This window comes from Ovis canadensis, chromosome 20, assembly GCF_042477335.2.
Source record: "Ovis canadensis isolate MfBH-ARS-UI-01 breed Bighorn chromosome 20, ARS-UI_OviCan_v2, whole genome shotgun sequence".
NCBI lineage: Eukaryota > Metazoa > Chordata > Mammalia > Artiodactyla > Bovidae > Ovis > Ovis canadensis.
In genome coordinates, this window is record NC_091264.1 from 66,617,792 (window position 1) to 66,635,069 (window position 17,278).

Below are 17,278 nucleotides of genomic sequence, written 5' to 3' on the forward strand. Positions count from 1 at the left end.
GATGTACTCCTTTTCCTATTTGGAACCAGTCTGTTGTTCCATGTCCAGTTCTAACTGTTGCTTCCTGACCTGCATATAGGTTTCTCAAGAGGCAGGTCAGGTGGTCTAGTACTCCCATCTCTTTCAGAATTTTCCACAGTTTATTGTGATCCATGCAGTCAAAGGCTTTGGCATAGTCAATAAAGCAGAAATAGATATTTTTCTGGAACTCTCTTACTTTTTCGATGATCCAGTAGATGTTGGCAATTTGATCTCTGGTTCCTCTGCCTTTTCTAAAACCAGCTTGAACATCTGGAAGTTTACGGTTCACGTATAAATCCTCTTAGAAATGGAAAAAATAAGCCATGAAATAAATTTACTGTTATTTTCATGGATGGTAATATTTTATTTTCTGTTTTCATAGGACAGAATTTTCCTTAAAAACTAGGAGATATGTTCAGTCCAGTTGCTCAGTTGTGTCCAACTCTTTGCAGGCCCATGGACTGCAGCACACCAGGCCTCCCTGTCCATCAGCAATTCCTGGAGTTTACTCAAACTCATGTCCATTGAATCGGTGATGCCATCCAACCATCTCGTCCTCTATTGTCCCGGTCTCCTGCCTTCAGTCTTTCCCAGCATCAGGGTCTTTTCAAATGAGTCAGCTCTTCACATCAGGTGACCAAAGTATTGGAGTTTCAGCTTCAACATCAGTCCTTCCAATGAACATTAGGACTGATTTCCTTTAGGATGGACTGGTTGGATCTCCTTGCTGTCCAAGGGACTCTCAAGAGTCTTCTCCAAAACCACAGTTCAAAGGCATCAATTCTTCAGCACTCAGCTTTCTTTATAGTCCAACTCTCACGTCCATACATGACTACTGGAAAAACCATAGCCTTGATTAGACGGACCTTTGTTGGCAAAGTAATGTCTCTGCTTTTCAATATGCTCTCTAGGTTGGTCATAACTTTCCTTCCAAGGAGCAAGGGTTTTATTTCATGGCTGCAGTCACCATCTGCAGTGATTTTGGAGCCCCCCAAAATAAAGTCTGCCACTGTTTCCACTGTTTCTCCATCTATTTGCCATGAAGTGATGGGTGCGGATCCCATGATCTTTCTTTTCTGAATGTTGAGCTTTAAGCCAACTTTTTCACTCTCCTCTTTCACTTTGATCAAGAGGCTTTTGAGTTCCTCTTCCCTTTATGCCATAAGGGTGGTGTCATCTGCATATCTGAGGTGATTGATATTTCTCCCGGCAATCTTGATTCCAGCTTGTGCTTCCTCCAGCCCAGTGTTTCTCATGATGTACTCTGCATCTAAGTTAAATAAGCAGGGTGACAGTATACAGCCTTGACGTACTTCTCTACCTATTTGGAACCAGTCTGTTGTTCCATGTCCAGTTCTAACTGTTGCTTCCTGACCTGCATACAAATTTCTCAAGAGGCAGGTCAGGTAGTCTGGTATTCCCATCTCTTTCAGAATTTTCCAGAGTTTATTGTGATCCACATAGTCAGAGGCTTTGGCATAGTCAATAAAGCAGAAATAGATATTTTTCTGGAATTCTCTTGCTTTTTCCAAGATCCAGTGGATGTTGGCAATTTGATCTCTGGTTCCTCTGCCTTTTCTAAAACCAGCTTGAACATCTTGAACTTGAAAGTTCACAGTTCACATATTGTTGAAGCCTGGCTTGGAGAATTTTGAGCATTACTTTGCTAGCGCATGAGATGAGTGCAGTTGTGCGGTAGTTTGAGCATTCTTTGTCGCTGCCTTTCTTTGGGATTGGAATGAAAAGTGGCCTTTTCCAGTCCTATGGCCACTGCTGAGTTTTCCAGATTTGCTGGCATATTGAGTGCAGCACTTTCACAGCATCATCTTTCAGGATTTGAAATAGCTCAACTGGAATTCCATCACCTCCACTAGTTTTGTTGGTAGCGATGCTTTCTAAGGCCCACGTGACTTCACATTCCAGGATGTCTGGCTCTAGGTGAGTGATCACACCATCGTGATTATCTGGGTCGTGAAGATCTTTTTTGTATAGTTCTTCTGTGTATTCTTGCCACCTCTTCTTAATATCTTCTGCTTCTGTTAGGTCCATACCGTTTCTGTCCTTTGTCGAGCCCATCTTTGCATGAAATGTTCCCTTGGTATCTCTGATTTTCTTGAAGAGATCTCTAGGCTTTCCCATTCTGTTGTTTTCCTCTATTTCTTTGCATTGATCACTGAAGAAAGCTTTCTTATCTCTTCTTACTATTCTTTGGAACTCTGCATTCAGATGGCTATATCTTTCCTTTTCTCCTTTGCTTTTCACTTCTCTTGTTTTCACAGCTATTTGTAAGGCCTCCTCAGACAGCCATTTTGCTTTTTTGCATTTCTTTTTCTTGGTAATGGTCTTGCTCCCTGTCTCCTGTGCAGTGTCACAAACCTCCATCCATAGTTCGTCAGGCACCCTGTCTATCAGATCTAGGCCCTTAAATCTGTTTCTCCCTTCCACTGTAGAATCTTGAGGGATTGATTTAGGTCATGCCTCAATGGTCTAGCGGTTTTCCCCACTTTCTTCAATTTGAGTCTGAATTTGGCAAAAAGCAGCCCATGATCTGACATATACTAATTAAAGCCAAAAAAAAAAAAAAGGTTCTGAGAAAGAAGAAGGGCGCTGCTTATTCATTCACATGCTGCATTCGAGATGCGCTGCTTTGACCCCAAGCATCCATGTATAAATCCCGGATATGTCGAGAAAGGGTGAGTTACACATAAAGGCCTGGACCTGAAACTGCTCTCTGCTCCAGCACAAGCAATTCTGCTGCCGAAGTTTCGAGCTGTTCCAGCTGACAGTCGGTGCCGTTCGTAGTTGCTGTTAATAGGCGGTGATCTCAATAATGTGTCTTCACACTGTAATTGAATAGATGATTTACTTGAAAAGAAATGCCCCAAAGTTCTTTCATGTAATGTTTCAGTTTGACCCAAAAAAAAAAGTACATTGTGGGATATTTATAGTATTTTTCAGTCTATTTTTATCTGTAGACTAGGACTGGTAACTGATTTAGGCACAAGGGTTAAAAACAGGAAATGTGGTTTATAAAGTAGGCAGTCTCTCCAGAGTTTCCAGAGTCAGACTTTTATTACTGACTGAGTGCAGTGTTTCAGAACAACAGGAGGCAGGGTGCCTGAGACCAGTGTGTGTGTGGAGGGTTAACAGGAAATGCCTTGGAGGAAAGCTGGGTGTGTGTGCAGGGGGCCACCCGTGCCTTCAGTACATGCAGTGTCTCTGTCCACCTCTCTCTCAGACACTCTATTCTGTCGGCCTGAGTATAAGTCTTGTATAGCAAAGTGGATTTCCTTTGACCTTTGCATTTTGCTTGAATTTTTCTTAGAGTGTTTTGATGGAAAGTTTTGTCATCATCATAGTTGAGAAGCATATATTATGGTTCTTATTAATTATAGTAAGTAGAGAATCCAAGTTAAGAAAGTGAAAAAGGCATGAGGAAGTGGGGGTTTAATTTTGAGTAGCCTTTTCAATTTCAAGTTGGCAGAATGGATCAAAACCTTTGACTCAGCAATTTCACTTCTGGAAGGTATCTGAGTAAATTATTCTATGAGAATGTAAGGACCGGTAGCCTCGTGGTGGTGTTTATGGTGGTGTATACCGAAAGGTAGTGTGACTGCCAAGTAGTTACGAGTAAGGAGAAGTAATGCAACAACTTAGAATAAATAGAATAAGTGAATTACGGGCCGTCCATGCTGAAGAGCCGCAGCAGCCAGTGGAGATGTGGTCCGTGTGTGCACACCAGCACAGAAGAGTGCGTGGACATCAGGAAAGAAGCAAGCAAGAGTCGCTTTTTAGGGAAAGAATCACATTCATAGGAGAAGATCTAGAAGGCACAGCATGCTCGGGAGAAAGATAAAGGGGAAGCCCCCTGGACTTTCATTTGTTAGTAGGAAACCTTACAGTTCTGTGTCTTCTTTTTAGTGTGCATTTAATATTTTCAAAACAAGCATATAGGCTTGATCAATCCAGAGTTTTCACTATTCTGGTCTTTAATGTGGGTACATTCTAGAGAGGTCTGCCTAGCCATTTGTCCAGATTATCATAGGAAGACTCAAGTCTGCCTGTATAACACTTTTTAATTGAATAGACAGTTTCCCATTTGTCCAAATTATTATAGCAAAACTCGAGTCTGCCTGTATAACACTTTTTAATTAAAAACACAGTCTCCCATATTTTGAGGGAAACCCGAAGCTTCAGTCACTGCGCGCCCCGGGCCCCTGCGCTTCAGCCGTCGCTGGGTGCCGTTCCTGGGGGAGGCGCAGAGGGGCTCTGCTTCCTCTCTGCCTGGCAGGGCCCATCTCTCTGCAGACAGTGCTGACGGCTCTCGTCGGGCAGAGGCGCTCCGCTGGGCTGCTGCGAGCCGTCTGCTCCTGGCGCCTGCTTTCCTGAGGGCTGCTTCCGGGCCCGCCACGGCGCCCTCCTGTGCCCAGTGGCCATGTGCTCGGGCGTGAGGGGGCTTCGTTTTTTGTGTTTGTTCCTGAGGCCGCTCCTGTGTCCCCAGCACATGGAGCAGAGTCTGGCAGGCAGTAGTAACAGGCATTCAGTAAAAATCCTGGTAGTTATTCCAGAATGGTGTCCTCCCTATCTGACTGAAACAGGAAACCAATAAATACAGCTAGAAGAGAGACTTCTTTTCCACTTTGATGTATGAAAAACAAGACCTTCACTGTTGGCAAACATGTTCTGAGATCCAGGCCCCCCCATGAGAAGCCCACTCTGCCGGGGGCGCGGGGACTCTTGCCCAGAAGAGCTGGGCTCTGCCTTCTCCGTGGGGAATTCCCACTGGGCCGCTGGGCGCGCGGCTCGGTGACGGTCTGGGCTGGTGCTGTGTGGGTGGGGACACTTCTCTCGTCAGATACCGTGACACACTCTGATTCCACATTCAGAGTTGAGGAGGCAAGATTGTAAATACTTAGAAGCTGTTGTCATTCTGTATCTGAAGAACATGGAAAGTTGTGGGTGTTCTTCTAAGAGGAACCTTCTCACAAACAACACCGACTGCCGCATCACAACAGAGCGGCGCTTGCTCTGCCCTTCCTGTGCGTGCCCGCCGGCTCGAGGCCCGTGAGGCTGGCGTGCGTGACCCGCTGCTGCTGGGCCGACCCGAGAGCCAGCACCTGTCCCGAGTGTTCACCGCTCTGGGAAGCAGGCGACTTCTAAGTACCTGGCATTGTGAGCATTGAGGCCGTGTTAATGATCTGCTCTTTGGAGCAGGCTGTTTGCTCAGGGATACAGCTGGAAAAATCAGACTGAAAACAGATGTATTTAGCCTCAGCAATATTGTATTCTGCTATACTTTCTTTATTCAAATTGTATTTTTCAAATGGATCCTGAAAACTTATTTCAGAAGGCTGTCTTTGTTTTCTTAAATCCCTTGAAAGGGGAGAGACTTGACTTAGCTGATATCCCCTTCACACAGACACCCAGTGTTGACCCTCTTTGTGGATACTACAGAATCCTGCCTGTACTTTTTCTCTCGCCTGTTTGTTCACTCACGCATTGACTTTTCAGCCTAAGAGGGCTCAGTCCTAGGAGCGTCGTCGTGAGTAAGCGTATGCTGCCATTGCCCTTTTTGTTTCTCATGCGTAAACATTCTTGAGCTGCTGCCCAGCCGGTGTGGTGGGTCTGCGGCTCCAGAGGTGCAGTGAAGGGGACAAGCCCCGTGCCCACGAAACTGACAGTCCGGCCGGGAGACAGTGTTAGCTGGGCCTGGGCCGGGGTGCCTGGGGGGCCTGCGTGCTGGCGTGGCAGCACTGGGGAGAGCTCCCCACCCTGCTGTCCTCTGAGAGATGGCCCTGTGTGGAGTGGGCAGCATCTCTGCTGCAGTCCCAGGCAGCCCACCAGTCAGGGCCGTGCAGGAGCTCCGGGGAGGCTGAGCACGGCCACCAGGGAGGCCTGAGGTCAGGGCTGGCTGCGGCCCGCAGGTCGGACTTCTGGGTTCACTCAGTCCAATGCCCCTATGTCACCGGGGAGCCAGGCGCCCCTTCCCTGGGGCAAGCGACACGAACCATCCTTCCCAAACCCGTGTAGAGTGTGACCAGAGTCCCAGTGGGCTCACAGCCTCCCAAGGACTCCGTGTGTGTTTGCACGTGCGTGTGTGTGTGTGTGTGGTCACTGTGGCGGGCCCAGGAACTGTGTTTACCTCTGGATGTGCAGAAGCCAGCCCTCCACATGGTTCGGTTTAAAGACTCAAGTCTAGAGCCCAGTGGTCGCATTGACCAGAGCACAGCGCTGGGGCCCACAAGCCCCTGCCTGGCCTGGGGGCCTCCTCTCGGGGAGACAGCTCTGCTGGTCCTCGCACTAGACACACGCTCCACCTTTCACCTCGCTAGGACGGCTCTTTCCTCCCAGACAGGACCCACTACCCCGCAGCTGTCCTTGTTCTCAGGAAGAACCAACTTGCTTCTGGATTGTAGTTAATTATGTTTCAATCTGTTTTCTCAGTTATTCCATCAACAAAACAGAACCAAAGAAATATCTGTGAGATTGGCCCCTCACAAACTGAGCATACCCGGAGCTCCGCAGCCTGGCGCAGCGGTGTGTGCAGAGCCGGCCTGCGCTGGGCCCTCACGAGCTGTGGCCCCGCCCTCCAGCTGATCAGCAGCCCGGGCAGGTTGTGGGGAACGCAACTTTGCGACACAGTATGATTCTCTGTTTCACGCAGAAGAAATTCTCAATTTGTGCTGTTAACTCACAAAGGCATCCTGAAACACTACTCTCCTCCAAGTGAAAGTAATTATTTTGGAGTTACTAGAGCAGTATTTTGTTTTTATACTTTTTCTTGCAAAATAGCACTGGGGCTATTAGGAACCCTGTGAGCACCAGGGCCTCCTCACTGCAACCCCATGAGGGTGCGAACCTGGCACTTGTGGATGGGAGATGGGATGGCCTCCCAGCCCTCCTGCCGTGGGTCCTGGCTTGTGAGGAGGAGACAGAAACGGAAGTGCCCTCAGGAGCTCTGGGCCTGTGCTGGCCCTCTGCCTCCTGGAAGGTGCGAGGCACTCGCGTCTCCACTGAATGCCTTTCCCTTCCCCGTCTGATTGCAGGTGTCAGAAACTACTTGAAAGAAGCGTTGGTGAATATAATCGCCGTGCACGCAGAGGTAAGCTGTCACTGCTGCTCCTGAGGGGTGTGGGTGACTGGGCAAGAGAGAAGGGGTAAATTCAGTGGTTCTTGTGGGGGCCTTCTCCCTTCAGAATGTATTTCTAGTCTGAGTAAAACAGAGATTTGAGTGTTTTACTGAGTTTTACTGAGTAAAATACAGTATCTTGTTTCAACGCATATATATGCATGTTTTAACTGTGAGAGTCTTTTTTATGAAATATAGTATGTTTTTTCTTTATAATTAAGACTAGTGGATATTTGGCAGGTAGGGAGATGAGAGGGTGAAAGGGTGTTTGCTCCACCTTGGGCACCCACTGCCCTCGTCTTCACCAGTGTACCAGCGAGTGCTGGCGTCTTCTTCTGGCAGCCGTGGGGCATGCTGGAGGACAGGCTCAGCCTGCTGCAGGGCGCAGGCGATGGCCTCCCCTGTGTGGCTGACGAGGGTTCCTGGACGCTGGTGCTGCCAGTCACGCCTGGCCTGCTCCCGGGGAGCTTTCCGCTAGTGTCCCGTCCACCATCGTTCCGGCTTGGCTGCAGCCCGTGGGCCGTCGTCCAGCAGAGGTTCTCGGCAGAAGACTGCTGTTGCAGTGGCCACTGCCAGAACCCTCCTCCTGAGTGTCTGCCTCTGTGCAGGTGCGCTGGGGGGTGGGGCTGCCTCCCCCTCTGCACCCACAGGTGCTGTCTGGGTCACCTCGGTGGCCTGGAGACACGTGGTCATGGAGGCTGAACCAGAGCGTGAGCAGAGGACACAGTGCTCCCTGCTTGCCGAGGCAGCCAAGCCCAGCAGCCTCCCCAGAAAGAGGCCACGGGGTCCGCCCCTCTCAGGTCCTTGTGAGGCACAGCACACTCGTCCCCTATGAAATAAAGTTTTACATGGTTTAGCTCAGGCGGGAGCTTACCACGCACACCTTTTTAAGATGAGTGACATACTTTCAACTTGGATACTTTTTATACATCAGAGACCCTTATAAGAACGCTCTTCTGTTAGGGTAGCTTCTGGGAAAGTCAGTGCGGCGTCAGGCCCTCAGGCGGTGGGGAAGGCCCTTCACAGGCGGTGCCAAGGGCGCTGCAGGGTGCGCAGGCCTTGGCGTGGTGATGGTGGCTCCGACTGAGGCACCCACTGTCACTGTTTACAAACACACAAACAGAAAGGCTCTTCCGGTCCGTTTCCCACACATCCCAGTGGCCGAAAGTAGAATTCTGTACGTAACATTTACTATTCACTGTTCACAAGCAATCTTACCTTGCCCAGAATTTTCTTCAATGCTCAGGTTATGTTTGGGTTGACCCGAAGGTTTAATACTAGGGATTGAATCTGAAAAATGGAAAAGCTAAAAAAAATATGATTTAGTTTAACATAGAAGTCAGGATCGTAGTGTTTCACCAAATATAGTAATTCTTAGTTTGAAACTATCAAAATTCAAGACTTGCAAATGGTGTTTTTGTCAAATGAAAGGAAACATATTTTTAATTCAGCAGATAGTAAAATTGAGAACGCTTGTGCAATACAGAGTTACGTACCCAGTATGAAGTAGCAGTTGTTTTGATCCAAGGAGAGCCTGACCCAGTATGTGTTTATTTCTACAATTTCCTCTTTAGAAATCACGTTTCTTCTTGTGAAAAGGTTAAGAGGAGGAAAAAATCCTTAAACTGTTTCACCGTGTCACCATCAACAGCACCTTTCAGAATTCTGTCTGCCGATCTATCTTTGGAGGTTACCTTCTGTTGAGCGTGGTGAACACAGCCTGAGTGTCAGCCATGTCTCCCTTCCATTCCTGGCTGAGGAGACCTGGGCGTGGTTTTGCTGTGTGCGTCCCTTTATTTCTAACACATTCGGGTCAAGGAGAGTCTGCGTAACACACCGTTTCTCTGTGTTTCCAACCTTCTCTCAGGTGTTCACTGTCTCCAGGGACCTGGTGCCCCGGGTGCTGTCCAGGGTGGTGGAGGCAGTCTCTGAGGAGCTGAGCCGGCTCATGCAGTGCGTCTCGTCCTTCAGCAGAAACGGGGCTTTGCAGGTACCGTGCCCCGCTGTGCACGTGGACGCAGTTGTCTGAACCGCAGGGATGTGTGTCAGCTGCAGTCCCAAGGGCCCGCACAGGCTTGGTGCCGTCTTCTCGGTGGCTCTGCCAGTTGGAGGGCGCATCGTCCCCTGGGACCGCATCCAGGACGTCAGTGGTCCCAGAACTGCTCTCCCTTGAGAGTGTGGCAGTGCTTGTGTGCCGGTCCGAGAGTAGAGCCCTTCTGCAGCTCAGCGATATTTTTGTTGTTTGTTTTACAGATGTCTTCACTACATTTAATTTAACAGGAAATTTTTAGCAACTTACTTGTAAATAGTCTTTCCAGAGCAATCAGTGCAGTTTGCATAGAAATGACAGCTATTTCTTTCCACTCATACTCCTTTGGTTTATGTTGTGTTTCATGGAATTACATAATTACAGTAACAAGTGTAACTTGCACAAGTCGGGTGGGTCTGGGTTTGCACGTGGCCAGATTGTAGGAGCCAGGCCTGCAGACTTGTGGGGGCCGGAGCCCCACCCACGGGCCTCATGGCAAGGGCCTTGTGGGGGTTGCTAAAAATCCCGGAAGTGTTGCTTCTAGTACTGGCTGAGGCCCTAACCCCCTTCAGATAACAACTTAAACCTGAGTAATAGTAAAAATAAGAAAATGTATCAGTAAAAAGAAAAACCTGAAGACTCATAACAGGAACCTTGTGTGTGTGAAGATGAATTAAAGGGAAGTTGCAGTATCTGCTTTGGGCCTAAGGGGTCTTGAAAGTGAAAGTGAAAATCGCTCCGTCGTCTCTGACTCTTTGTGACCCCGTGGACAGTCCATGGGATTCTCCAGGCCAGAACGCTGGAGTGGGTAGCCTTTCCCTTCTCCAGCGGATCTTCCCTATCCAGGGATCAAACACAGGTCTCCCACATTGCAGGCGGATTCTTTAGCAGCTGAGCCACAGGGGAAGCCCAAAGGGTCTTGGAATTACAACAGAAATCCCCCCTCCCCACACCTTCTCTGCAGCCCGTCTAGCTGGTGGCCGAGTTTCTCTCACGGCTGACAGGAAGGGGCCGGAAGCAATGTCAGAATCAGCTGGAGGCCCAGCCTCCATGCCCGCCTGGCCTCCTGTGCCCTGTGCCCCCTGGAGACACTCAGTTCTGTTCTGAAAACCTCTGCCCACTGCCCTTGGGGCCTCCTGTGTGTGACCTCCTCCTCTGCAGGTGACCGAGAGGGCCTAACATGAAGGGCTGAGCAGCCACCAGTCTTAGACCTTCCCAAGAGCCAGCCAGGAGGAACGTCTGCTGGCCAGCAGCCTATGTGTTTTGTGTGAATCGTCAGCTCTTACAATAGGTATAATTCATAGGTCAATTAAAGCAGCTTATCACTTTGTCTGAATAAAGTTTCTAGCAAAGGTTAGTTTTATAGGTTTAATCGATCTCCTAAAATACTGAGCTGAAAGTTCTACCTAATTTTTTCTCTTTGATAGTCTCCTTGTAGGTCCATTTTTAGATATACACAGAACATAAACAGTAAAGACAGATAGTCCCATGAACACTTTTTCATTATGAGCTGTTTCAGGCTTCTGACCCACTGAAAAATGGGACCAAATATCTGCTTTCTATACTGCACGTTTACCTTATGTAAGACAGCCTTCCTCTCTGTTGGTGAATTTAAGCCCAGCCCTGGCATTCATCCTTGTTTGTGTGTGTGTGCCCCTGCTGCTGAGGGCCGTGTGTCTTAAACAGCCTCCTGGGCAGCTCCAGGGCTGTCTGTGTGGCGCCTGCGTTGTGCCCGTCCGCGCGGCGCCTGCGTCGGGCCTTTCTGTGGCTGAGGCTCCACCGTGTAGGTACGCTGCCTCGTGCCCGTCTGTTCCTCGTTTGTTGGACATGAGGGCTTGCGCTTTTTGGCTGAGAGGAAACATGGCTCTGTGAGCGCTTGTGTGCAGATTCTCTGTGGCCACGTGCTCTCACTTCTCTTGGGCGCGTACCAGGGACTGGATCGCCGGGTGCACTCCAGGCTGCTTTCAGAGCAGCTGCAGCTGCTTTCCTCCCAGCGGTCCATGAAGATCCCAGATTCCCCACATTCTCAGCGGCAGTGTGTGACTGGCTGGTCGTGGCCATCCCCGTGTCTGCCAAGGGTGTCTCCTGTGTGATCCTCGGGCCTGTGGCAATGTCCTTAGTGGCAGAGGATGTGTCAACCCTGAGGAATCCCACATGTCCTCCTTCTCTTCTGTTGCTTGCACCTCTGTTGTCGTCCCTGAGAAGGCAGGCCTGGCCCGACACCGCAGAGGTCCGCTCTGGCTTTCTTCCCGGCGTGCTACAGTCTCATCGTGCACATGATCTGTGCTGTACTTCAAGTTAGGTTTTGTTTTAAGGCAGAGACTCACCTTCAGTCCTGGGAGTGCAGACATGCTGTCCTGCTGCCCCAGGACCACGGATTAGAGAGGCCGTCTGCCCCAGCGAGTGGCCCTGGCGCCTTGTGGAAAGCCACTTGGCTGTAGATGTACAGGTTTGCTTCTGGGCCTCAGTCCTGTCCCGTTGAGCTGTGTGTCAGCCCCCGTGCCAGTGCCACACCGTTTGGACTCCCGTAGCTTTGCAGTGCATCTTGAAGCCTGGAGGTCTGAGTTTCTCTAACGATGCTACTCCTTTGCCATGTTGTTTGTCTGGGGCCAACTTGTCATGTTTTGTTTTTAAAAAGAAAAGAAAAAACATAAGAGAAAAGTCAGCTATAGCTTTCACAGCACTGCACTGAGTCTGTGGCACTCGGCGCCAAGGGCACTCGTGGTGCTGGAAGGCAGCAGGGGGCAGCGAGGCAGCCTGGGTCCCTCCATCCCCGTCAGCCTCAGTGCAGTGAGGCCTCACTTCCTCCCCGAGGAGACAGGGAGATGCTGTTGAATGGTGAGGCCTGGGGGCTGGACGGCCCTGGCACAGTCTGCACCCTTCAGAGCAAGACCCCTGCCTTCATGGAGTCAGACTTGACAGCTTGTGCCCTTGTTCAGTAACAGGGAACGTTGTCACAGCCAGGCTGTCTGGGCTAATTCAGAAGGTCTTCTGTAAGGAGCTGGTGCTGTGGCCGTGGCGGTCTGCTCTGCAGGGAGCAGGCTGGGGCCCATCCTCGCTTCTCTCTGCTGGACAGTCGACGTGGTTCCCTGTGGTCACCTGTCCATTTCTCACCCCAGGCCAGGCTTGAAATCTGCACCCTGCGGGACACTGTAGCGGCCCACCTGACACTGGAAAGCAGGTGAGCTGCTCCGTGCTGCGTCCCGCGTGCCCCGGGAGCCCCCACGAGGCCTTGGTTCGGGGGGTGGTCCCGCATGTGCATTCGTGACTCGGCAACCTTGTGTTTGCATCTGATTGGTTGTCCTGCTAAACACACGAAGCGACACCAAGCCAAGGACACATAGGCTTTTCCTCAAGGTGGGGATGAGCCTCGGTCTTGTGAGTGTTGTCACAGAGCATCATGTACTTCTTCTGAAAAGGAGAAAATAAGAATTGAGTCAGTTTACGCATTGCAGACTCTTAGTGAATATCAGCATAAGAAGAAGCCTTGTGGTTTCTCTGCAAAATTTTGTAGTGGAAATTTGATGATAATTTTTAGCTGTTTTGAATGAAAGTCAGGATTTCCTATCACTGAGACATCATTAGGCGAACTGAAACAGCTCTGCCTACGCAAGACTGTTTACCCCACAGGCAGGGCCGCCTGGGAAGTGCCAGGTCCACAAGGAGGCTGTTTGAACACGTCCCACAATGCACTTGCCGTTGTTTGGATGGCGTGCTCGGGCCCCCATCCTGCCTGTCACCACACAGTTGGTGTGAGGTTGTTCACCAGGAGCCTGTCTGGTGGCTCCCACCGCTGTCTGCTCTGCGTCACTGCTTGACTTAGCTACTCTACTGGTACTTTCTACTTTAGAAACTGAGACATACCAGATCATTTGAAAAACTCTCCCCCTTTTCTGTATCTCACAGAATGAGATGATGTCGAGTCATGCACATGTGTGCGCATACCTCCATCATCTTACAGGTTTTAGATGCAACAGCTAAGTGCTCGTAAGACGTGGTCCGTTATTGTAGGAAATTGGCTGTACGTCGGGCCCGGCTCGTGTCGACTCCAGAAGTGCCCCCTTTGTATTAGTTTGCACAAGATCACCTCTGTTCCTGCCTAGCTCCCTTCCTTCCTTAGCAGCTGCTTTATTTGTGTAGTTCAGTTTTGGTTTGAAAGTAAAGACCTTTATAAATTTAACAACTCCACACCAAGCTCTCATCTACCAGTAGAAGCCCGTTGTGTGAAATCAGTTTCTCCTTTGCTTTTAAAGTCGTGTTTTATTTCCTGGTTTAGTTCTTCTGGCCCTGCTTCTGCAAACCTCGCTTTCATTTTCACTTTCCCTCCTGCTCTGCTTGCTTCGCCGGCCTGTGAGTTCCTCTGAACATAAGACACGCTTTTCTCTAACGTCCCTCTTCCCGGTGGGGCCGGCATGTCTCCACCTGGGACGCTGCCTCTTACAGATCCAGTTTCAAGCAGGCCCTGGAAGCCCTGCCCCAGCTCTCGAGCGGAGCCGACAGAAAGTAAGTCACGAGCTGCTCTCGGGTGGCGTGTTGTCACCTGGGCATCTCCTCTTCACGCGGAGCCCAGAGGGAGGTGGGACTCGGTGGCCCTCAGACACGCCTTGTGTTAGCCCGTCTCCCACGTGGCAGGAGGAGGTGGAACCTGGTTTATGACGTTTCAGAAATTAGTTCTTTCCTTTTTTTAAGTAACTATACCAGTCACTTAAACTTTCATAAGAAAGTTTAAAATTTTTAAGAAGATAGCACTCAAACGTGAGAGGAGACGGCATGCTGAAGGCAGGGATTGGGCTTCGTCTGTCAAGCAGGTCAGCGTGTATGTTTGTGCTCCATGCGACATGAAGCATGGGGAGTAAGTGTGCACACGTGACGAAATGAAGTCACACATGCTCCGCTAGTGCTGAATTAATAGTCTCAGCCTGGCCTTCAACTTGCTACTCACGTAACAGGAAATTCTGACCTGAGACACAGCCTAGGCCAGGCAGATGTCAGCGTGCCTGGGCTCTTCCTCAGCCCAGCCGAGGTCCCCCACCCTGCAGCTGCTAGATGGGCCGTGGACAGTTACGGAGCCCCGGCCGCGTGCAGCCCTCGGGGTCAGCTGTGACGGCTCAGGGGAGCGTGGTGGACCCGCACGTGCAGGGGTGCCCCGGAGGCATGGACGAGGCTGGGAGGGCGGGGTGACCTGGTCTGTCTGAGAAGAGCTGGGCAGCCCTGCCTTCCCGTCCCGCCTCCTTACTGACTGCATGTTCAAAGCCTGTGCAGTCCTTTAACATAATGAAGTGAAAGATTTAAAGCCTCACTTACCATCAGCCCGTGCAAGTGGGGCTCACTTATCTTCTCAGAAGACTAGTGGTTTGGGGCGGCCGACAGCAGCAGACACCGTGAGGAAGGCCAGGCGGGGCTGCTGTGGGCCTGCTGGGAGCATCGCTAAACCAGGATGCGAGCCCGTGACCCAGGCACCAGCAAGCTCGTTTCTTGGTTGCTTCACCTGAGCCCAGTGAGCTGTCCAGACCCCTCATGGCCGTGAAATTATCCAGTTGTGTCTGGCCAGCAGGGGGGCCAGGTGAAGCCACTGCTGCCGCTTGGGCTACCCCGACTCTGTGGGTGCCTGCTTCACCCCTTCAGGTCACCTCTCCGATACTCATTAAAGGCAGAGATGCAAAATAAGAAGAATGGAAAATAGACCAGTTGTTGCCAAGGAGTGGGGTGAGGGCAAAGGTGACTGCAGGTGGGCAGCACAGGAGGGTTTGTCCTGATGTGGGGGTCGTGAGATGCTGTGCTGTGTTATCAGAGTCACAGAGAGTGCCTGTCAGAGCTCTGGAGTGCCCGGACCCCAGACGTCAGTCTGTTTAGGGAGGGGTCCAGTTAATCCCGGGGAAGGGGCAGGAGGATGGTTTTGTGTATAAACGCATGTCTACAGATAGATGCTCCCTTAGAGCTCCTCCTTTAGCTGGCTTTACTTTGTCACGGAGTTCAGAGCCCATAGAGAGTGACTGCTGGCGGGAGCTGCGCCGCAGGGCAGGAGCCACGTGGCTGTGTGTCTCCCGCAGGCTGCTGGAGGAGCTGCTGAGCCGGGTCAAGAACGGCATGCATCTGCAGCTGGCCTGCTTCCAGGCTGCCCCCCCGCCCGCCGTGAAGACGCAGAGCCTCCAGGCCGTGCTCCGCTGAGCGCCCACAGGTGTCTGCATGGAAGCTCAGGCTGCCCCCCTCTCTCTTCTTTCCCCTTATTGGGGAGCTTAGAAAGATGGTGTATGTGGTATTTCAACCAAATTGACCTAATTTAAAATGCCCAGAAAGTATTTGCTTTGCTGTTCTTATTACCCTAGGCCTTGTATGCCACCTGCAATGCAGGAGACCTGGGTTCGATCCCTGGGTTGGGAAGATCCCCTGGAGAAAGGAAAGGCTACTCACCCCTATTCTGGCCTGGAGAATTCCATGGACGGCACAGTGCATGGGGTAGCAGAGTCAGACACGACTGAGCGACTTTCACAGTGTGACTTTAAAATACCTTTCTAAAAATTAGGGAGCATCTCAAAGCTACGTGCTGCATGGTGAAGGCTACAGAAGGCAGGGCAGCTCAGACCCAGGGCTTCTTCCCGGGTTCCCTGCAGCTTCCAGGACACCTTGGGAGGGGATGCGTGGGTTAGCAGAAAGTCACACATGAACACCTGGAGCCGCCCTGAACTGTGCAGCTGTGTGAAAGCCTTCATTTCACGCCGATGGCTCTAGCGCTCCTGACCCAAGTGGACTTTCGGAAAAGCGGACGGCCCGCCTACCAAGGTATTAACGTTGGGGAGGTTACTTGTGGGCCTCGGTTCCAGAGTTGACTCGCTGCCTGGCTTCTGTGTTCACAGCACTCATGTCATCAGGCCTTTTCTGTGTGACTCGCCCTGAACCTGACATGGGCCTCCTGCCCCCGCGACCCCTGCACACGTGAGGGGCTGCGGTCAGCGTCTCCTCCAGAACCGGGCGCCCTGCCACCCACCCGCACCACTTCTCTGGCCTCTGCAGTGTGCTGCCCACTAGCTCAGGGTCTCTGCTCTGGTGGTGTCTGTGTCACCAGGCACGGGAGCCACCAGTGACGCTGTCACCAGAACAGGTCAGGCCGCCATGTCCTCCTGCAGACTCGGCTTCCCTGGCCTGCCTTCGTCACACCATTTGCTTCAGAAAACTGAATCAGGTTTTAGGTTGTTCCCCAGTGCCACAGGCCCGTTTTCTATGCTGGCGTCAGTGTATTCGTGCAGGGAGCTCTGAGGTCCTCCGTCGCCATGTGCTGTGTCCATCATTTGGAGTCAGTCAGTCTTGTGCTTGTTTCTTTGGTGTCAGGACAAAACCTATGAAGAAATACACTGAAGGTGGGGCTCTCCTAGGCATGTTCACGCCTGTACCCACTGTGGCTGTAACTCAGAGCACAGAGCCACAGTCCTGAACATCTGCCTTATTTTAAGTGGATGACGAAGACCCTTCAGTCAATAAAGAATGTGTCTTTAGTACAAGACATAATTGGTATTTTTTTTACTTCAGCAGTTTCGTTTGCTGTGTGATTCTTCTGTGTGTCTGATTCTAACGCCCGAATAAAGACTTAAGTCCCGGTTTACCTGTGTCTTCTGATTGCTGCTGGACACCATTACTAGGTGTCCTGCTAACTGTCCTCTTGGCGGCGGCTCCCTGCCACCAGGCCCCTGGGAGCCGGACGGGAGTGTTGGGCTCAGAGCCGCACAGCGCCCGAGGACTGGCGGTGACGCAGAGACTCAGGATCTCCAGCTCTGAGTGGAGCGTGGGCACGCGTGAACTCCAGACTCAAAGCCGGGCTCATGGAAGAAGCAGCTCCTGGAGAAGACCTGCTTGGGCTGTGAAAGAGAATTTAGTGGTTGAGGAGATCGCTGGATGCAGTGGTGTTAGGAGGAAGCCAAGAGGCAGAGCAGAACATGGAGCAACCTTACAAAGAGGGAAAGAGGTGCTGAGAAGTGAGGTGTGCTGAGGACCTTGCGTTTGGCACAGCCACAGCTGCACGTCGGCCTGGCCTTCTGCGCTAGGAGAGTCCTGGAAACAGTCTGGGTTTGCGAGACCTTGGCATCCGTGAAAGTGCATTCCAGAAA

At 51.0% G+C, this 17,278-nt stretch overlaps 1 protein-coding gene across 8 annotated transcripts in view; it reads left to right on the plus strand.

Moving 5' to 3' along the window:
• Positions 1-16,776, plus strand: part of EXOC2 (exocyst complex component 2) — a 123,903-nt gene extending 107,127 nt beyond the window's left edge. For 4 of the 8 annotated variants that reach the window (XR_011251323.1, XM_069563873.1, XM_069563874.1 and 1 more), the window contains 5 exons: positions 7,068-7,123; positions 9,018-9,140; positions 12,299-12,360; positions 13,623-13,682; positions 15,230-16,776. Coding sequence is in view for 5 of the 8 variants with exons in the window: in XM_069563873.1 (XP_069419974.1) it covers positions 7,068-7,123; positions 9,018-9,140; positions 12,299-12,360; positions 13,623-13,682; positions 15,230-15,347 (419 nt within the window). In the remaining 3 variants the exon portion in view is untranslated. The remainder of the gene's footprint in view (positions 1-7,067; positions 7,124-9,017; positions 9,141-12,298; positions 12,361-13,622; positions 13,683-15,229) is intronic. The other 4 variants (XR_011251322.1, XR_011251321.1, XM_069563877.1 and 1 more) reach the window with 4 other exon arrangements.
• Positions 16,777-17,278: the final 502 nt, after the last annotated feature.